The sequence below is a fragment of the Heterodontus francisci genome, chromosome 1 (genome assembly GCF_036365525.1).
Source record: "Heterodontus francisci isolate sHetFra1 chromosome 1, sHetFra1.hap1, whole genome shotgun sequence".
In the NCBI taxonomy this organism is placed as follows: Eukaryota; Metazoa; Chordata; class Chondrichthyes; order Heterodontiformes; family Heterodontidae; genus Heterodontus; species Heterodontus francisci.
The window spans coordinates 174,972,986-174,995,881 of NC_090371.1; the positions used below are offsets into that span (position 1 = coordinate 174,972,986).

Sequence of the window (22,896 nt, forward strand, 5' to 3'; positions counted from 1 at the left end):
TGCCATTCCTTCACTCCTGGATCAAAATCCTGGAACTCCCTTCCTAACAATACTGTGGGTGTTACTATGCCACTTGGACTGCGGCGGTTCAAGAAGGCGGCTCACTACCACCTTCTTGAGGGCAGTTAGGGATGGGCAATAAATGCTTGTCTTCTCAGCAATGCACACATCCCAAGAACGAATGAAATAAAACAAAATATTGTTTGGAGGTGGAAGTGCATTTGAGAACGGTTGATACCTAAACCAGCCATATAGACTTGATTCAGTCCCCATTTTAAAGTCATACATTCTGTCTTTATTTTTATATTTTATATGTCCCATCTATAATGGAATTGCCTAAGCAAATTTGCCAGGCTATAATTACATTCTGCTGCCAGTGGAGGCATATCTGGGTCCCAGCCTAATTTCCAGCCCTTCCAATGTATTCCTGCCGGAGTTGTGGTGGGCGTACGCTGGAAAAGCTAAGAATTTTCAGCGCCCCCCCCCCCCCCCCCCCCCCCACCCCGAGTCATATCTACGTTTCTATTATATAAACATAATTTCATAGGTGATTTAGAGAGATGGTGCTCCAAATATAGTCGTAGAATGATGCATACAACACAGGAGGAGGTCATTCCATCTATCTTGCCTGGGCCGACTCTTTGAAAGAGTTATCTAATTAATTCCACCACCTCTGCTCTAAGAAAAAAAAAAGTTTCTCTCCACATAATCCCTCCACGTGGCTGAAGTCTTTCATCCCTGGTACCATTCTAGTAAATCTCTTCTGCACCCTCTCAAAGGCTTTGACGTCCTTCCAAAAGAGTGGTGCCTAGAAGTGACCACAATACTCCAACAAAGACCTAACTAGTGTTTTATAATGGTTCAGCATAACTTGCTTTTGTACCCAATGCATCAATTTTTTGAAGCCAAAGATCCCGTATGCTGCCTTTAACCGTCTTCTCAACTTGTCCAGCCAAATTCAAAGACATGTCTACATATACCCCCAGGCCTCTGTCTTCCTTTACCTTTGTGCCTTTTAGTTTATATCACCTTTCCACATTATTCTACCAAAATGAATCATTTCACATCTGTTATAAATCTCTCTCTTTAACTAGTTTGTCTATGTCCTCTTAAAGCCTGTTAAGATTCTTCTCACATTTTATTACATCCTCACTGTTTACTGTATTATCTCTTACCCATTGTGACATATTTTCTCTTTTTTGCCAAGTCTTAAAATGCAAATTGGGTATTGGATCTTTATTGCTGTGAAAGAGCTAAGTCTTTATTCTGGTTCACTATTCAGTGGTAATTATTTTACTCAGTGAATGCTCCATTGTATTTTTAAAGTACATCTTCAAGAAAGAAATATTCAATAAATAACCAGAGAATCATAAGATTCAACAATAAATCTAATCCCTCCTGTGACCTTTAGTATATAATTTTATTGCTTTTTAAATTTTGAATATAATGAATCTAATCAAATAGAATTGAAATTATACAGGCAATTTGTAATCAATTGATCTTATTTTAAGACATTCAAAAGTATATTAGAACTTCATAAAATTATTTTACGAATGTGGTGTTATAATCCCCATACATTGTGTTTCCTGAGATTATGAATCGTCCTTCCTTCTATTTTCTAAATCTTACATTTTGGTGTAGATTCAGTATCTGCATCTTTTTCCTATTGTTACAACCGAGATGGGAGCAACACACACTCAATTCAGTCCCATTACTCCACAAGTCGCAGCATATTAAAGTTTTCCCACCCAACTGGAAAACAGCCACATTAAACACTCTAGTAACGCACCCCCTCCCCCCTCCTCTCCAGAATAAAACAGACCAAACCAGGTACCTTTCGACAACACCAAATTAACTATTTATTAAAAACTAAATCTTAAACACTATTAAGATAAACCTGTCTAAAGACCTTATAACATCTTATTTTAACCTAACTGCCCATTCACACACACGCACTCCAAAATCAATGGTTAACCAGTTTTTAAAAAGAATGATATTTTAAAAAATTAACTGTTTAAGAATAAATAAATAACTGGGTCTTTGTGGGTTGCGTTCCAGATGGGTGAGGTATCCTAGTGTAAAAATAATCAAATGCCACTTGAAGTCTCCATGCAGATCTGATGAAACAGTCCTTCAAGAGATAGGCATTCAAAGCACTTCGGCTGCAGCAGGCGTCACACCGTTCTTTAAACAAGGAGTATAGCAATGGATCCACTCAGATTTTTAAAACCGACAGTCTCTCAGTCGAAACTTTACTGCGAATTTCAGAAAACCCCAATCAGTCAAGAGATCCTATCTTGAAGCAAAGACTTCTTGGATTGGAAGTAAAGAAAAGGAATTTTGCTACCTCCAGCAATACAAATGGTCTCTTCAGAGGGTTTTATCTTCCTTAGGCAATTAACACAGCCTGCAGCTTCTTGTAGAATTTCTGCTGAGATAAATGGACAGCTCCCTCCTCTAGTAAGCACGCTTTGATGGTGTATCTCAAAACTGGTTTTAGCTGGTCTTTACACACAGTTACATTGAAGCATTATACACTCTCTGTCCTGCTGTTGCCTATGATGGTGAATGCGAGGTGAAAGGAGTAGTTGGATGACCCACCCTTATCTGTACTTTCTTTAGCCAATTTTTAACCTGCAATATTTAATTCAGATTTCAGGGGATGGCTGCTGATGTTTACTGGTAAATAATGGATTTGTTATCCTGATGGCATACTTGTTTTTTGCAAGATTATGAATCTGCCACTGGGATAAACTTCTGTTTGTGAATTCTGTTTTGTTTTCTTCTTTTAAATCTCATCAGAGGTGTTACTGTCTTTATCTGACAACTCAAGACGACAATCTCTCTCAAAAGCAAAATACAGTGAATGCTCAAATCTGAACTGAAAACAGAAAATAATGGAAACACTCGGGTCAGGCAGCATCTGTGGAGAGACAATTAATGTTTCAGTTCTGATCAAAGTCATCAACCTGATGTGTTAACTCTGTTTCTCTCTTCACAGATGCCGCCTGACCTGCTGAGTATTTCCAGCATTTTCTGTTTTTATAGTGATCTCTTAGTTGCTTCCTTGTTCTGAAGTGGAATAGAAAGTTAATTCTATTTTTATGTAGATATTGAGTGAGTGAAGGAATAAACCTTTCTCTTGCTCTTTGAATGCAATTCAAGCTCTGTGCAAGTTAGCTGTGGTTATCTTTCTACCACTATCTCCTTTAAAAAGAAAGATGCATTACCAGACCGATAGGATTGGTACAAGAATATGCTTTTACATGGCAGCTGTTAAGACAGCAGAATCAGAAAGGGGCATGTCCTGGTTGTTTTTCTGCATTTGGGTGACAGTGCACTTATTTTTACTTTTGGGATGCTATCTCAAGTTATCTGAAAACAGAGGTTATAGGTAAGGCCAGTGTAGATTTAGAAGTAACCAATTTTATATCTCAAATTATTTTGAGTGGACAGCTAAATTAGATATCCAAGGCAATCTAATGGCGTAACTGTGGATTTGATTGGGTTTGATACAGTCCACAATATATTCTTACGTGAAAATCAAAATAGATTGTGATTCAGGAAGATCCAGAATGTAGATAAGTTTGCATTTTCCTCTCATACAGGACTGCCCAATTTTTTTCTGGACCACATAGGTGGATACAATAGTAGCATAATATATTAGTTAAAATAGTAATTAGAGGTAATGGGGGAAATCGTACACTTGAGAATGAGGGAATGGTGAAAAAATCTAAATATCTTGTATTAGTGAATTCAGAGATAAGAATGAGACTGTAACAGTGCTCAAGGTGGATATGGAAGAGCCATCACTGGAGTTGAGTATTCGAAAGGACATTTTTTTAGAGGTTGATGGGATTAAAATTAGAAAAATTATCAAGATGATATACATCCCGGATACTGAGATTGTGGAAGAGGTAGCAAATATATTAACTATCCTTTTCCAAAATAGAAATGGGAATTGCACCAAGGAACATTAGGGTTGCAAATACTATACCCCAGTTCTAGAGGGAAAAAATATTAGAAGTATTATTACCTCAATTATGAATAAACATATCATGCATAATAACGTCATAAGATTAATGAATATTTAGAAGGCATGGGCTAATCAAGAATAGACGGCACGGATTTCTAAAAGACAGGTATTGCTTGACAATCCTAGTTGATTTTTTCTTTATAGAAATTCACAGCGTGTATAAATAAAGTGGGATGCAATTAATGTATTTTTCAGAAGGCATTTCCCAAAGTGATGCCTAAACTTATGAAAATGAGGGCATATGGTAGTTATGGTAAATTTAAACCACACAAATAGAGAGATGTCTAAGGGACAGAAAACAAAAAAAGCAGTAACTGGATGCTTTTAGGATTGGCTGGATGCAGGTAGTGGTGCATCCCAAACTTTTGTTTTTCATTTATATAAATAATTTGGAAATTGGCACAAAGAGAATGATGTGCTATTCTGGTTAAAGAGCAGTGTAAGGAAATCGACCCTAAGTGATTAGACTACTAACAAAATGGAGGAACCGAGATATCCAGGGGTGTAAATACATAGGCCTTTAAAAATGGAAGTGGAGATAAAAAAGGCAACTGAGATTTTGGATTTTATACATAAGGACATTAAATATAAAAAAACAAGTGCATGATGTATGCATACAGTACCATGTGTTAGATTGCAGTTATAGTATTTCATCCAGTTATGGGGCACTCCATATAGGAAGAATATAAGAAACTGGAAAGTTACAGCAAAAATTCACGAGAATGATAGGTGAAAAGTTAAGCAGTATAGCTGAAAAGTTAGGGCTGTGTTTGCATGAACAGAGAAGATTAAGGAGGGAATTGAGGGAAATTTTCCAAAAAGCGGTCAGCACAATGTCCTGGGGCAGAGCAGTAGTCGCATCTTACCAATAGTATAAAAGTTCCATTTAGTGCTTATTTTTGCTTTCTGCCCCTTGGCCATCCCTCTATTCATGTAGCTTTTTTACTTTAAATCTTCTTCTTTGGACTCCTTGTCTCGGGAGACAATGGGTAAGCACCTGGAGGTGGTCAGTGGTTTGTGAAGCAGCACCTGGAGTGGCTATAAAGGCCAATTCTCGAGTGACAGACTCTTCCACAGGTGCTACAGATAAAATTGGTTGTCAGGGCTGTTACACAATTGGCTCTCCCCTGTGCTTCTGTCTTTTTTCCTGCCAACTGCTAAGTCTCTTCGACTCGCCACACTTTAGCCCCGCCTTTATGGCTGCCCGCCAGCTCTGGTGATCACTGGCAACTGACTCCCACGACTTGTGATCAATGTCACAGGACTTCATGTCGCATTTGTAGATGTCTTTAAAGCAGAGACATGGACGGCCAGTGGGTCTGATACCAGTGACGAGCTCACTGCACAATGTGTCCTTGGGGATCCTGCCATATTCCATGCGGCTCACATGGCCAAGCCATCTCAAGCGCCGCTGGCTCAGTAGGGTGTATATGCTGGGGATGTTGGCCGCATCGAGGACTTCGGTGTTGGAGATACGTTCCTGCCACCTGATGCCAAGGATTCTCCGGAGGCAGCGAAGATGGAATGAATTGAGACGTTGCTCTTGGCTGACATACATTGTCCAGGCCTTGCTGCTGTAGAGCAAGGTACTGAGGACAATACTGAGGGAAATACTGCAAACTAAATGAAGAAGGTCAAAGGAAGTGTTGAGGTAGGGAAAAAAATAGAAATTGGTTTGAATTGTTGTCTTTTGTTAGTTTTCTATGAATAAGAGTTATAAAATGAAAACAAAGTAAAAGCAAATACTGCGGATGCTGGAAATCAGAAATAAAAACAGATAGTGCTGGAAATACTCAGCAGGTCTGGCAGCATCAGTGGAGAGAGTTAACATTTCAGGTCTGTGACCTTTTCATCAGAACAGAGATGCTTGACTGGAGGGAGGATACTTCTCCAGCAGAAGAGAAAATTAAAGGACAAGCCAAGTTTCTTGCTCCTCTACTATGTAAGAGGCCTAAGAGTTCTGTTTAAATGGGAAGTTTTTCTCCACACCCTCTGAGTTAGTCAACTGTTACGACCAGGTGAGAAAGAGGCCTAGGGTTCCCTTTCAGCTGTCACCTGGTCTGTGTGTAACAGGGTTTAATGTTAAACACACCGTGTTTTTAGCTCCCCCTTTGTGAATCCTTGTTCACAGCTTTCCAATTATAAGGCAAAGAAGCGAGCACAAACAGGCTTCCTTAGGTTTAAAGAAGAAAGGTGAAATTTTATTGAACTTGAACTTAAACTCTAATTTGGTTAACGCCGACAGATACACGACGTGCCCACGCTAGCGTGTATATGTGATACACATGCAAATAGAGACAGAAAAGAGCAGAAGAAAAATAAAGTGGAAAGGTTTGAGGCAGTATCTGAAGAGTTTTTTTGTTACGGGTCTTCGAGCTCACTGTAGAGTCCTTGTTTGTAGATAGATTCTTGCTTTTCGTTGGGGCCCAGTATTCTTCTTAAACTTTGTTCACTGGAGGAGACTTTTCTCTCTTTGGGTTCATGTGTCTTCAGTCGGTTTTTTGGAGTTCCGTAAGAAAGTGACGGGAGCAGACAGGAAAGGCTGTGGCGAGCCAGCCAGGAGAGGTCTTTTCAATCTAGGAGCTAAGAGCTTTCTGCCAGTTCAAACACTGTCTCTACAATTTAAAACTCCCCATGTTGGCCAGCAGAGTAGTCACATGACCGACTGGTATAACCAATTCTGGCTTTGTGTATTGTATGTGTCGGGGAACGGTCCTTTGTCTACACACACTGTCTGTTAATATGCAGAAATGTCTTTCCAGCCAGGGGCCTGGCAACCCCTTGTAACAGGCCTTCTCTTTGCAGCAACAGTTTGAAATTTAATGTCCATGTGGTGAAATTAATGTGCCTCATTCTTGGCAGTTGGGGGCCTGCATGACACAACACAAGGAATCGGAGCATCTTTGGGAGAGGAATAAATGTGCAATAAAGTTGCCTTTAGTGGATCAGTACCAAGAGGGTGGATGCTGGGAGGTTGAGATGAGTTTTTAGCAACCAGCCTTGGAAATGAAGTGTAGGTGGCAGTTCCGGTAGAGAAGTCAAATATTTCAAAGTATGAGCTTCAATTTTTTTTTTAAGTTTTTGCATTTGACAAATAGTGAGTTGGTGAATGAGAGCTACTTTATAGAGTCATAGAGACATACAGCACCGAAACAGGCCCTTCGGCCCACCGAGTACGCCGACTTCCTGTGAGTAACCAGCAAAAGACAATGGCCAGAATTTTACACCACCCCAACAAGCCGAATGGTGGCGGGGTGGGTGGCATAAAATGGAGCGGGAGGCTCCGGGGGCTTTCCTGACCCGCTCCCGCCTCCGCCCCCATTTATGTAGGGCAGGGGGTGGGTGGCGAATAATGGCCCGCCCGCCTCAGGCCAATCAAGGCCCTTAAGTGGCCACGTAACAGCCACTTAAGGGCCTTCGCCTGCCTCCACAGGGTGCCTGATGGAGGGCTGTCCCCAACACCCCAACCACCCCCAAGACCCAACAGTGCCTCCAAATGACCACCCTTGCCTTGCCAGGGGCTGACCGATTACCTCAGGCGAGGCAGCCAAAACTTTCCTGCCTTCCTGTCACCCAGGCATCTGCTGTGCACACTGGCCTGCAGTCCCAGCAGTGGCCACCGCTCCCAGTAGCGCCGCTGGGATGAGAGCTGCCAGCCTGCTGATTGGCTGGCAGCTCAATGAGGCGGGACTTCCTCCCTCAAGCAGGTGTAAGTCCCACCTCTGATAAGTTAAAGCCTGGGGACCTGTAAAATACGGAACGGATCCCCAGGCGAGGCAGGAGATGGTTTCCCACCTTCTTTTACGCGGAGGCCGGCTTCCATCAGCCACCGTAAAAGTCCGGTCAACTTATCCATGCACAGTAACCTAGACCAATTTAGTTTTACTTCTCCCTGATATAGAGTACCATGCACCTATTTGGTGGACCAGTTGATGTGATAGTCAAGGAATGGGCAGATTTTATTAAGTGAATTTAGTGCATGAGGCCTCAGATTCGTGACTTGGTTGAGAGCTGCTAGATTTATTGCTTGTGCTACTTATTGAGTTGTATTTAGAGGTGTGCTTGAAATTCTGGTACTGGAAGTGCCAAATAGAGGATCACTGTGCAATTTAAATGTGGATAAAAATAGTCTGATTATCTTTTTTTTTTGAAACAGAAAACTGTGGACTATATGACTACGATGTCTTTGCCTTCCACGCTGGTTAAATGCCTCTATCTATTCTTCGATCTTCCACATGTGCCCGATATACCTGGAGGAGCTCAGACAGAGCTACCACTTAGCGAGCGACGGGGGCTGTTGCAGAAGGTGTTTGTCCAGGTGAAATACTCATATGTTTGAATCTACTTAGCGTTTATCCTGAGATTCCTTAATGACGTTTTCAATGTGACAGTTTCATTCGGAGCCATCTATTTATCAGCAGTGTTCACTGTACTCAATTAGTAAGATGATCTGAGTTGAATAGTAATCCTTAATTGGTGGTTTTAACATTGGTAATATTGTGACTCTACATAATTTGCAAGTTAAGAATATATTTTAATGTCAAATGCAATCATTTATGCCCTTTCATTTCTGACAGTATTATAAGGAGGCTAAAATGGATTGACATAAATCAAAGATAAAATATCAATTGTAGTGGTTCTGGTATCTCAAAAGCTTTTTACAATTAGCTATTGTTTGACCTTTTAACGTACAAATGGTTTTCTCTTTTAAAATTTTGTAAGATGTTGAAAATCATCTCCTTGTGAGACCAACATAGGTGTCAGCCAGCACTTTAGAAAATATTGCACCAGGGTGTCTGGTACAAGGAAAACGGTGTTCAATGTACATTGAGATAGATGAAAATTTACATCGAGACAGGTAAAACTTTGATCCCATCAGTTTAGACTGAAATTAAGCCTTGGTCCCAGAGTTGGAAGTGCCAATGTCTGACCTGCTGCATCATCCCCCCACCCTCCACTACAGCGCCAACCTGTGATTTTTTTTTTAATGCTTCAAAACGCTACTCTCAGCAAGCTAATTCATGCACCAAGAAATGTGTGATTCATCCCCATACTGATGGATTGCCAATGCCAGGTGCCTTCCCTCGGGGAGTTAAAATTCAAGGAAAACCTGTGGCAGGTCACCCTTGCGTGCCTCATTTATAAACAGCTCAGAGGTATTGGTAGAATTTTGTAGATTGAGAGTCGGTGAATTGAAGCAAAATTGGATTCATAGCCTCTAAAAAAAAATTACTGAAAAGCGTATATCTTGAGGAGTGTAGGTTCATGCTTTCAGGAAAAAATTATTTCTATAAATTTGATGGTAAAGTGTCTCTAGATTTTGAACTGAAATTTAGATGCAACTATTGTCCCTTAGGGAAGTTCTGAAGAACTTGGATTCATCAATGTGTGATCATCTATGTCTGCCTAGATGCTGTATGTTTAAACTTAAAAATTCACATTTTGATTTAGCTTTCCCCATGCAAAATAAAAATTCAGAAACAGCAGTATTTTTATTTAACAGAACAGTTCTTGCATTGAGAACAGCTGACAGATATTGGATCTATTTATAACTTAAAAGACCTTCAGGTAACAGCCATGACAGAAATTAGGTACTGCTGGCTACATTTATACTCAGATGTTCTTAAATCAAATTGTTTCAGTTTTGATCAAGCCTGTAGTTTCAACACTGCTGTACCATTGGGCAATTCTCAATCTTGTGTCCAAAAATGAATCCTGCTATCATAGAAAGAATTAGTGAATGACGTTTCATTTGCAACGGTTGTATTTTTTTGGATAAAGTAGCTTGATAGCAATTCAAAAATGATACCATGATTGAGAACGATCTTTGCTGATTATAGGATAACTCAGTTTTTTTTGGTAGTATTCATCAGCTAATTGTTCCTAAAGGTTAACATGATTGTCTGAAGGCTGACAAGCTCACCAACATTATATAAAATCAATATGGTCCCTGGGTTTGGCATTTTAGTTTGACTTTTTTTTGTTAGATCTTGGTGAAACTCTGCAACTATGTGTCGCCAGCAGAAGAGCTAGCCCAGAAAGATGACCTCCAGCTTCTGTTCAGTGCTATAACCTCCTGGTGTCCTCCCCATAATATCCTCTGGAGGAAGAGTGCGGGAGAGGTACTAAGGACCATATCTCGGCATGGACTCAGTCTCAATGTCATCAAATACATTCATGGTAGGTATCTGCAACATCCTTCCATTCTCATTTGTATGTGTTTTTGTACTTACAGTGGAATCTTGATTGTCAAAGAATATTAAAATTTACAGCACAGAAGGAGGCCATTCAATCTTGCCAATGCCAGCTCCACATGAGAGCTATCTGTGCTAATTCCAGCTCATTGCTTACATCCAATGGCCTTTTAATATTTTTCTTAAAGTTTTAATTTATTTTTTTTAAATGTCATAATTTACTTAGTTTCAGTTGCCACTTGTGGTTGATACTTCCTATATTTAAATGATCCTTTGCACAAGAAAAGTCTTTTAACTTCCTCCTTTATGCTTCAATTACAAATTTTTCTTATTACTGATTACACTTACTGTAATGTCCCCTTTATCTTTTTGTTCTAATGAATATTGAATGTTTAATTTCAAAGTTAACTCCGAAGACACTTTTGTACCAGCCTTGATGGAGATTGGACACTGAACTGAAGATTTGTCTTCAAGTATTGCTGGCTACATTTACCATCAGATATTCTTAGAATCATACAACACTGAAAGAGGTCATTTGGCCCATTGTCCCTCTACTGGCTCTGAAAGAGCTATCCGATTAGTCCCACTCCCCTGTCCTTCCCTCATAGCCCAGCAAATTTTTCCCCAGCAAGTATTTATCCAATTTCCTTTTGAAAGTTATTATTGAATGTTTCCACCACCCTTTCAGCCATTGCATTCAAGATCATAATTCGCTACATTAAAAAAAAATTCTCATCTTGGTTCTTTTGGAAATTACCTTAAATCTGTGTCCTCTTGCTACTGACACTTCTGCCACTGGAAACAGTGAAGTGATAAATTTTGGTAGATGGAACGAGGAAAGGCAATGTGAACTAAAGGGTGCAATTCCAAATGGGTGCAGGAACAGAGAAACCAAGGGGTATAAGTACAAAGAAGGTTGAAGGTGACAGAGCAGGTTGAGAAAGTGGTTAAAAAGAGATCAGATCCTGGGCTTTATAAGTAGAGGCAAAGAGTACAATAGCAAGGAAGTTATGATGAATCTTTATAAAACACTGGTTCAGCCTCACCTGGAGTATTACGTCCAATTGTGAGCACCACAGTTTAGGAAGGATGTGAAGGCTTTAGGGAGGGTGTAGGAAATATTCACGAGAATGGTTCCAGGTATGGGGGACTTTAGTTACGTGGATGGATTGGAGAAACTGGGGTTGCTGTCCTTGGAGAAGAGAAGGTTGAGACATAATAGAGGTGTTCAAAATCATGGGAAGTCTGAACAGACTAGATAGAGTAACTGTTCCCGTTGGCAGAAGGATCGATAACCAGAGACAAAGGATAAAAGTGATTGACAGAAGAATCAAAGGCAACTTGAGGAAGAATTTTTTTTTCACAGCAGGTGGTTTAGTTGGTTTTGCACCTGAAGAGAAAACAAGTGCAGGGTTATGGGGACAGGGCTGGGAAGTGGGATTGGCTCGTTTGCTGTTGCAGAGATCTGGCATGAGCTTGATGGGCCAAATGGCCACCTCCTCTGCTGTAACGAGCCTGTGATTCTATTCTAGGATTCTTATGTACTGTGTTGACTTCTGGTCACTGAGGCACAAGTTCAATCATTAAAGACAGTGCAGAGAAGAACCATAAGCTGATTCCCATGTCAAAGGTTTGAATTATAAGAATAGATTGAACAAACAAGGGCTTTTAAGCGTTGAAAGGAGACCTCTTTGTGGCAATCTTACAGCAGTTGTAACAACCGACGACTCCAGTCAAAGCCCCCAATCAAAATATACGATTCTGATTGTGGTAGAAGGAATGCACTGTTAATTGAATCCCGTCTCTCCACAGATCGCCTAACATATCATTTTAAACTTTCCAAATTGGAGAAAGACCCAGCCAAATTGTACCATCTGTTAACCCCCGAATGAGGCTCACCAAACCAGGTGTCTTTAAATCAACAAATTAACCGTTTAATTAGAAAAAACAAATTCTTAAACACTACGAAGATACGACAACATTTAAAATAGAAAAAATTAGAGTCTTTGCTGATTCACGCTCCTGCCGGATGTGGAACAGTCCAAGGTTGCTTGAAGTCCTCACAGCTGGGGGAAAAAAAGGTTCTTCAACAGTACAACAGTCTGTAGTCTAATTCAGAAGTCGAAATAGTTGCTCCTTCTCCAGCAATGAATTTCAACAATTAACAACTTGCAAATACTTTTTAATGAACCAATTTGGCTTTAGAATGTTTGAGGGATAAAAAATTGTCAGTCTAACTTTCCTTCCTTCAGTTTAAATTATCTGAGATCTCCGTTTTGGCTTGACTTCAAAATTTTGAGAGAGAATAATAAATAAACAGACTAAATTCTCTTTCTTCAGTTTAACTGGTCTGATAGCTCTTCTTTCAGGTGCTAACACACAGCTGTCTCTGTTTCTCTTAACTGTCTCAAAAACCAGCTTTTCAATTAGTTTCAAACGTCATTCGATAACTATGTGTATCTCGGTGCTCAGTCCGAATGGATGTATCCCGGGCAATGAGAATGCACTCTTTGAATCAGTTTCTGGGGCTTGTTGCCTTAAAGCAGTACGGCTCCCTTTCCAGCCTTAAAGGCACACCGCATTCTCCCCCCAAAAAAACTACAGGATCATAACATAGTATATAAGTTAACATTATGGAACAAGTAAGTCTGGAAAATTATTTTGAAGCAGGCTGAGAGAGTGGGACATGGGAACACAGATTCCAGTTAATAAAAGGCAGATTTAGGAATGATCGGGAAGTTCTGCACACACTGTGAGCAATACATGGAATGGATTTTCAGATAAAATTGTGAAAACCTGGTGTTGTAAAGAACCAAATAGGCTGGAGGAATTTAAGGTGTTTTTGAATGAAGGAATTAAAATTGGCCTAATGGCCTCCTTCATTCTCAGTTACCTTCTGATCTTGAAGGTTTCAATTTCACTTGTCTCTCTTTGACATCCTGACTTAGGTTTATTTTTTATTTTAGTGTTTGCTCTCTAGAAAATTCAGATTTAAGACAATAATTTCGTCTTTGCTAACCTGCACAACAACCAGAAACATGTTATCTTTATTTTTGTGTTTTTTTTATTCTTTCATGGGATGTGGGCGTCGCTGGCAAGGTCAGCATTTGTTGCCCATCCCTAATTGCCCTTGAACTGAGTAGCTTGCGAGGCCATTTAAGAGTCAACCACATTTGCTGTGAGTCTGCAATCACATGTAGGCCAGACCAGGTAAGGATGGCAGAGTTCCTTCCCTAAAAGACATTAGTGAACCAGATGGGTTTTTATAACAATGCACAATGATTTTATGGTCACCATTAGACTAGCTTTTTATTCCAACTTTATTATTTGAATTCAAATTTCACTATCTGCTGTGGTGGGATTTGAACCCATGTCCCCAGAGCATTAGCCTAGGTGTCTGGATTACTAGTCAAGTGACATTACCACTACAACACTGCCTCCCCATGTGTATTGTACAAGTTCATTATTTACAGCCTCTGAGATTGATGAGATGTGAAATATAAAAAACTATATATAAACTAAAAACTAAATTTGTTTTCTTTATTTCAGTAATTTTAGTAACCATACACATAGGATTTTGTCCCTGTTTTGGAAGATTGCACACCCTGTCTCTTGTAAGGATTTCATTCCATTCTCCCAGTTTCTCCGTCTCTGACGCATCTGCTCTGATGATGCAACCTTCCGCCACAGTGCGTCTGATATGTCTTCCTTTTTCCTCAATCGAGGATTCCCCTCCCAATGTGGTTGACAGGGCCTTCAACTGTGTCCGGCCTATTTCCCGCACTTCTGCCCTCACGCCTTCCCCTCCCTCCCAGAACCGCGACAGGGTTGTCCTCACTTCCCACCCCACCAGCTTCCACATCCAGAGGATCATCCTCCGCCATCTCCAGCGTGTTGTCACCACTAAACCCATCTTCCCCTCCCGTCAGCATTCTGAAGAGATCATTCTCTCCGCGACACCCTGGTCCACTCCTGCAATACCCCCAACAGCTCATCCCCTTCCCACGGCACCTTCCCATGTAATTGCAGGAGGTGTAATACCTGCCTTTTTATCTCTTTTCTCTCCACTATCCAAGGCCCCAAACATTCCTTTCAGGTGAAGCAGCAATTTACTTGTACTTCTTTCAATTTAGTATACTGTATTCGCTGCTCACAATGCAGTCTCCTCTACTTTGGGGAGATCAAATGCAGATTGGGTGATCACTTTGCTGAACACCTCCGTGCAGTCCGAAAGCTTGACCCCGAGCTTTTGGTTGCTTGCCATTTCAACACTCCCCCCTGCTTTCATGCCAACATTTCTGTCTTTGGCCTGTTCCAGTGAACATCAACGCAAGCTCAAGGAGTAGCACCTGATCTTTCAATTAGGCACTCTCTAGTCTTGCAGATTGAACTTTGAGTTTGATAACTTCAGAGCATGACTGGCCTTTTGTTAATATTTTATTTTTTTAACCATGTGCCTCCTTTTCATGCAGTCAGAACTGCTCATTATTCCACTAATAACACTCTCTCTGGACTAATGCTTTGTCATTCACCACAAGCATTAGCACACGCTTTGCCTTTGTCCCAGGACAGCTTTGTTATTTAATCGCCCCTGCACTATCAAACAACTTCCCCTTTGTTCTCTCCCCCACTCCCCTCCCCTTCACTTGCTTAAAACCTAATTCTTTTCTAACCTTTGCCAGTTCTGATGAAAGGTCACAGACCTGAAACGTTAACTTTGCTTCTCTCTCCACTGATGCTGCCAGACCTGCTGAGTATTTCCAGCACTTTGTTTTATTTCAGGCCACTCTTAAGTCCTTAATTAAACAATGCCCTTCACAATGTATCTTTAACAATATAATTAACCTACCATTAACAATGCAGCCTGTTTTCCAATTCTAAGAGCTGTATTTAGTTTGAGTTAGATTAATGTTTGCTGAGGAGCCTGATGAAGTTTTAAAAAGAATTTTTTTCAGTTTTTCACATTTTTCTAGGAACCAAAGGGTGAAAAGAATTTATAGGGGAATGCATGATGGCAACTTTCCGAGCTGTTTATACTGATTTTCTGTTTCATAGAAAAAGAATGTGTGGCCACTTGTATCCAGAACATGCAGCAATCAGAAGATCTTTTACCCCTGGAAATTGTTGAAATGTTTGCTGGACTGTCCTGCTTTCTTAAAGACTCCAGTGATATATCACAGGTTCTCTTAGATGATTTTAGGTCCTGCCAAGGTTACCAATTCCTCTGTGATCTTCTACTCAGGTAAGTGCATGGCATAATTATTGTTTTTTGTTCCGCCATTGTCATCAGTTGTGGTTAGCACCATAGTTTTATGATCACTATAACTGGCTAGCTGTGTAATTGTACACTATGACCACTGCAATCCTATTTCTATCTTAAAACTTAATGACATTTAAGTTCATATAGGATAATGGGTATATTCAGCTGTTTATTTTGGGGGTTGGGGGAGTAAAAATTTTTTGAATCAAAACCTAATTGTGCGGTTGTCCTGAGCAAGTATGTATGGCAGATTTGAGGAGAGCAGTGGTTTATTTCACTTATTTCACAATTTTTCCCTTACTGTTAAAATAAGAATGTTTTTATCAAGTAAAACTAAAAAGGATTTTAGTAGCTAGAGTGAAGCTACAGAGATGGAGGACATTGAACGATAATCATACTTCAGGCATAATAGGAGAGCCAACAGTCTTAACAGATTTCATTTAAGATCACTCTTTTTGAAGGACAGAAGTGCTGTTACTGCAGTGCAATTTGTCTAGTGAATTGTACAAAAATCGGCAGAAATCAGTCCTGCATCTTGTTTTGATAAAGCTGTTAATTTTTTCAATATTATTTTTGAATAAAATTTCTGCATTCCATTATCTCGGCAAAGCCTCTGAGTTGGGTTTAACATCATATTTTGCTTAAATATATACATCTATTTTAATAAATCCTGTTAAAGGTTATTATATGGTGAACTACTTCTCCCCTTCTAATTTTGTGTATTTGAATGTAATTTAATCATAATAGCCTGCTGCATTAGACTGTAGTGCTGGAAGTGGCATTTCTTTCCTTGTGGCTGGTGATGTTGAATTTAGTAATAAATTAATGAATATTCATATTAATGCCTAACTAACAAATAATTTGGTGCCCAGATACTCTTGATTTTAGTTCCACCACTCATGCATCTCATGGGCATCTTAAAATTTGATCCTCTTTCTATTATATCTGAGAAGCTGGCGGGATGAGTGTCTTTGCTTCTGATCCATTCTTTTAGGCCACATTCATTGCTTAGGCAGCATCAGTAAAGGAATAAAAAAGGAATTTTATCAATTTTAAAAACTGTATGGATTGGGTAGAATCTGAGTTTGTGGCTGCGATCTTTACTGAAATAAGTTTTTTGATCTCAGCTATTTGTCCTCAAAGAGGAAGGGAGACCCTGCCTAGGTTGATCTTGCACAGCTATTAAGTGAACACAGATGTCTTGGGAGCTGATTGCCCTCTCTCCCGGAGGGATGGTGTTAATACATGAAAGGAAAAATGTGAGAGGCAGATTAGTCGATATGAAAGCATGTACTAAAGTTCTTCCCCCCTCCATCTCAGAAATTGCAGTCCCCATTAAATATGACATGCCATTGTTTTTGGCTGAAGAGCGTTGGTCAATCTACTCTTCCAAATCCCCCCTCGGGTTCTATACCATAATTTTAGAACCAATAACTATAGGTCTTATTTACTAATGAAAAATCATCCAGCATATGATATTCTTTTTCACTACCCCTTCTGGAAATCTGTTCCACATTTATATTCTATATCTATTCCACCTTCCTCCTATGACTGGATTTGCTTTAAACTATGTCCTCTAGTCCTTGAATCTTGCCAAACTAAGAACTTTCCTGGATTGCATTTTGCCTTACCCCTGAAAACTTTAAAAGATCCTGATCAAGTTTCTCCTCTTCTCGAGAATAAAGTCCAAGGGTAGACAGTCTTGCCTCAAAAACCATCCCTGTTAAATTCAGGAAACAGCTTCAAAGCTCTTTTCTGGATTTGCTACAGTAATTCATTATCTTTTTTGTAATATTGAGATAAAAAGTGAACACAGTATTCTAGATATGATCTCACCAAAGCCAGATGTTACTTCAACATCGCTACCTTTAATTTGCAAATTACACCTCTTAACTACGCATTCTAGCATTCTATTTGCTTTGTTGATTTGCTGTGAAACCAATGGTTTTAATGACCTATCGATCAAAACCTCTGTATCTCTTTCAGTCATAGTCATTTACGTCACAGAAGGAGGGGCCTATCGAGTCCATGGCAGCTCTCCATGGAGCTATTCAGTCACTCCCACTCCCCCCTTGATCCCCGTAGCTCTGTAAATCTATTTCCTTTGGCCATCCAATTTCCTGTTGAAGATATTGTCTCCGCTTCCACCACCCTTGTGGGCAGTGAGTTCCACGTCATTACCACCTGCTGCGTATAAAGTTCTTCCTCATATTCCCCCTGCATCTCTTGCCCAAAACCTTCCATCTGTGTCCCCTAGTCCTTGTACTATTAGTTAATGGGAACATATTTCCTTGTCTAACTTATCTAAGCTTGTCATAATCTTGTATACTTCTATGAAATCTTCTTTGTTCCAAGGAGAGCAACCCCCAATTTTCCAACTTTACCTTGTAACTAAAATCCCCCATCCCTGGAACCATTCTGGTAAATCTCCTCTGCACGCTCGCAAGGACCCTCGCGTCCTTCCTGTAGTGTGGTGACGCTTCCAGTGTCCCTGACGACCATGTGTGCAGGAAGTGTATCCAGCTGCAGCTACTGGCTACCCGCATTTCGGAGCTGGATCTGCGGGTGGATTCACTGTGGAGCATCTGTGATGCTGAGAACGTCGTGGTTAGCACGTTTAGCGAGGTGGTCACACCGCAGGTAATGGCTGCACAGGCAGAAAAGGGATGGGTGACCACCAGGCGGAGTAGTAGGCGCAGGCAAGTAGTGCAGGAGCCCCCTGTGGCCATCCCCCTCTCAAGCAGATGTACCGCTTTGGATACTGTTGGGGGAGATGGCCTCACAGGGGAAAGCAGCAAAAGCCAAGTTCGTGGCACCATGGATGGCTCTGCGAAACAGTAGGGAAGGAAAAGGAGTGGAAGAGTTATAGTGATAGAGGATTCTATCGTAAGGGGTACAGGTAGGTGTTCTATGGCCACAAACATGACTCCAGGATGGTATGTTGCCTCCCTGGTGCTTGGGTCGAGGATGTCATGGAGCGGCTGAAGGGGGAAGATGAACAGTCAGAGGTCGTGGTACACATTGGTACCTGTGACATAGGTAAAAAACGGGATGAGGTCCTGCAGCAAGAATTTAGGGAGCTAGGTAGCAGATTTAAAAAGCGGGACCTCAAGGGTTGTAATCTCTGGATTGCTCCCGGTGCCACGTGCTAGTGAGTATAGGAATAGGAGGACAGAGCAGCTGAATGCGTGGCTGAAGAGATGGTGCAGGGGGGAGGGCTTTAGTTTCCTGGATCACTGGGTCTGTTTCTGGCAAAGGTGGGACCTGTACAAGTAGGATGGTTGCACCTGAACCGGAACGGGACCAACATCGTCGTTGAGAGGTTTGCTAGTGCTGTTGGGGGGGTGCGGGTGGGGGGGTTTAAAACTAATTTGGCAGGGGAATGGGATACAGAGTGGAGGGTACAGTAGGGGGTGATGCTCAGTCAAATATAAAAGAGAAACTGAGTCAGAGTGGAAGGCAGAGCAAATATAGACCTGTAAAGGCACAAGGGAAAAATACAAGGCTGGATTGCATCTGTTTTGATGCAAGGAGTCTTACTAGTAAGGCAGATGAATTGAGGGCGTTGATTAGCACATGGGATTATGATATTGTTATCACAGAAACATGGTTGAGGGAGGGACAGGACTGGCAGCTCAGTATTCCAGGGTATAGAATCTTCAGGCGTGACAGGGGAGGGAATAAAAGAGGAGGTGGCATTGCACTGTTGATCAAGGAGTCAATTACTGCAGTAAGCAGGGATGATATCTTAGAACGTTCTTCAAATGAGGCCATATGGGTAGAACTGAAAAACAAAAAGGGGGCGATCACTTAGCTGGGAGTATACTACAGGCCTCCAAACAGTCAGGGAGGGATAGAGGAGCAGAGATGTAGCCAAATCTCAGAGGTGTAAAAATAATAGGGTAATAATAGTAGGGGATTTCAGCTTACTTAATATCAACTGGGATAGTCTTAGTGTAAAAGGCATAAAGGGGGCGGAATTCTTAAAATGCATACAGGACAGTTTTTTGAGCCAGTACGTAGAAAGTACTACAAGTGAAGGGGCAGTACTGGACCTAATCCTAGGGAATGAAGCTGAATAAGTGGTAGAAGTGTCAGTAGGGGTGCATTTCGGGGATAGTGACGTAACTCTAAGATTTAAGGTAGTTATGGAAAAGGACAAAGGCGGGCCGGAAATAAAGGTACTGAATTGGGGGAAGGCTGATTTCAATTTGATAATGAGATGACTGAGACTATCTGCACTCCCTTCCCTAGGCTCATCATCCACCAAGTCCTTCTCGCTGGTGAATACTGATGCAAAGTACTCAATTAGCACCTCGCCTATTTCCTCTGGCTCCACACATAGATTCCCATCTCTGTCCTTGAGTGGGCCAACCCTTTCCCTGGTTACCCTCTTGCTCTTTATATACGTATAAAAAGCCTTGGGATTTTCCTTAATCCTGTTTGCCAATGACTTTTCATGACCCCTTTTAGCCCTCCTGACTCCTTGCTTAAGTTCCTTCCTACTGTCTTTATATTCCTCAAGGGATTCGTCTGTTCCTAGCCTTCCAGACCTTACAAATGCTTCCTTTTTCTTTTTGACTAGGCTCACAATATCCCGCGTTATCCAAGCTTCCCGAAACTTGCCAAACTTGTCTGTCTTCCTCACAGGAACATGCTGGTCCTGGATTCTAATCAGCTGACGTTTGAAAGATTCCCACATTTCAGATATTGATTTACCCTCAAACTGCCACCCCCAATCTAAATTCTTCAGTTCCTGCCTAATATTGTTATAATTAGCTTTCCCCCAATTTAGCACCTTCACCCGAGGACTACTCTTATCCTTATCCACAAGTACCTTAAAACTTACGGAATTATGGTCACTGCTCCCGAAATGCTCCCCCACTGAAATTTCGACCACCTGGCCGGGCTCATTCCCCAATACCAGGTCCAGAATGGCCCCATCCCTAGTTGGACTATCTACATATTGTTTCAAGAAGCCCTCCTGGATGCTCCTCACAAATCCTGCCCCATCCAAGCCCCTAGCACTAAGTGAGTCCCAGTCAATATCGGGGAAGTTAAAATCACTCACCACCACAACCCTGTTACCTTTACATCTTTCCAAAATCTGTCTACATATCTGCTCCTCTCCCTCCCGCTGGCTGTTGGGAGGCCTGTAGTAAACCCCCAACAGCGTGACTGCACCCTTCCTATTCCTGAGCTCCACCCATATTGCCTCGCTGCATGACCCCTCTGAGGTGTCCTCCTGCAGTACAGCTGTGATATTCTCCTTAACCAGTAATGCAACTCCCCCACCCCTTTTACATCCCCCTCTATCCCGCCTGAAGCTTCTGAAGCCTGGAACAATTAGCTGCCAATCCTGCCCTTCCCTCAACCAAGTCTCTGTAATAGCAACAACATCATATTTCCAAGTACTAATCCAAGCTCTAAGTTCATCTGCCTTACCGATTATACTTCTCGCATTGAAACAAATGCACTTCAGACCACCAGTCCCGCTGTGCTCAGCAACATCTCCCTGCCTGCTCTTCCTCTTAGTCCTACTGGCTTATTTACTATGTCCTCCTCATTTATTTCACTAGCTGTCCTACTGCTCTGGTTCCCACCCCCCTGCCACACTAGTTTAAACCCTCCCGAGTGACGCTAGCAAACCTTGCAGCCAGGATATTAGTGTCCCTCCAGTTTAGATGCAGCCTGTCCTTCTTGTACAGGTCCCATCTGTCCCTGAAGAGAGCCCAATGGTCCAGATATCTGAAACCCTCCCTTCTACACCCTGAGGAGCAGAGCATTAGTCATTGGGGACTCCATAGTTAGGGGAACAGATAGGAGGTTCTGTGGGAACGAGAGAGACTCACGGTTGGTGTGTTGCCTCCCAGGTGCCAGGCTTTTTCCCAGAGTGGGGGATTCAATTACTAGAGGACACGAGTTCAAAGTGAAAGGGGAAAAGTTTAGGGGGGATATGCATGGAAAGTTCTTTACGCAGAGGGTGGTGGGTGCCTGGAACGCGTTGCCAGCGGAGGTGGTAGATGCGGGCACGATGGCGTCTTTTAAGATGTATCTAGACAGATACATGAATGGGCAGGAAGAAAAGAGATACAGACCCTTAGAAAATAGGTGACATGTTTAGATAGAGGATCTGGATCGGCGCAGGCGTGGAGGGCCGAAGAGCCTGTTCCTGTGCTGTAATTTTCTTTGTTCTTTGTTCTTTTGGTTCGTGATGTCTCGGATCGTGTTTTTGGGATCCTTAAGGGGGAGGGGGAGCAGCCCCAAGTCGTGGTCCACATAGGCACCAACGACATAGGTAGGAAGAGAGATGGGGATTTAAGGCAGAAATTCAGGGAGCTGGGGTGGAAGCTTAGAGCGAGAACAAACAGAGTTGTTATCTCTGGGTTGTTGCCCGTGCCACGTGATAGCGAAGCGAGGAATAGGGAGAGAGAGGAGTTGAACAGTGGCTGCAGGGATGGTGTAGGAGGGAGGGTTTTGGTTTCCTGGATAATTGGGGCTCTTTCTGGGGTAGGTGGGACCTCTACAAACAGGATGGTCTTCACCTGAACCAGAGGGGTACCAATATCCTGGGGGGGAGATTTGCTAGTGCTCTTCGGGGGGGTTTAAACTAATTCAGCAGGGGGATGGGAACCTAAATTGTAGTTCCAATGTACAGGATGTTGAGAGTAGTGAGGTCAGGGATAAGGTTACAAGGACGCAAGAGGGCACTGGCAAGCAAGAACTTGGTTTAAAGTGTGTCTACTTCAACGCCAGGAGCATCCGGAATAAGGTGGGTGAGCTTGCAGCATGGGTTGGTACTTGGGATCTCGATGTTGTGGCCATTTCGGAGACATGGGTAGAGCAGGGACAGGAATGGATGTTGCAGGTTCCGGGATTTAGATGTTTCAGTAAGAACAGAGAAGATGGTAAAAGAGGGGGGGTGTGGCATTGTTAATCAAGGAGAGTATTACGGCGGCAGAAAGGACGTTTGAGGACTCGTCTACTGAGGTAGTATGGGCCGAGGTTAGAAACAGGAGAGGAGAGGTCACCCTGTTGGGAGTTTTCTATAGACCTCCGAATAGTTCCAGAGATGTAGAGGAAAGGATAGCGAAGATGATTCTCGACAGGAGCGAGAGTAACAGGGTAGTTGTTATGGGGGACTTTAACTTTCTAAATATTGACTGGAAATACTATAGTTCGAGTACTTTAGATGGGTCTGTTTTTGTCCAGTGTGTGCAGGAGGGTTTTCTGACACAGTATGTAGACAGGCCAACCTGGGGTGATGCCACATTGGATTTGGTACTGGGTAATGAACCCGGCCAGGTGTTCGATTTAGATGTAGGTGAGCACTTTGGTGATGGTGATCACAATTCGGTTAGGTTTACCTTAGCGATGGGCAGGGACAGGTATATACCGCAGGGCAA

At 41.9% G+C, this 22,896-nt stretch overlaps 1 protein-coding gene across 1 annotated transcript in view; it reads left to right on the forward strand.

Moving 5' to 3' along the window:
• wdfy3 (WD repeat and FYVE domain containing 3) overlaps window positions 1-22,896 on the forward strand; it is a 498,547-nt gene that overhangs the window by 181,073 nt on the left and 294,578 nt on the right. The window contains exons 5-7 of the mRNA XM_068038896.1: window positions 8,193-8,354; window positions 10,024-10,216; window positions 15,286-15,472. Coding sequence (XP_067894997.1) covers window positions 8,193-8,354; window positions 10,024-10,216; window positions 15,286-15,472 — 542 coding nt within the window. The remainder of the gene's footprint in view (window positions 1-8,192; window positions 8,355-10,023; window positions 10,217-15,285; window positions 15,473-22,896) is intronic.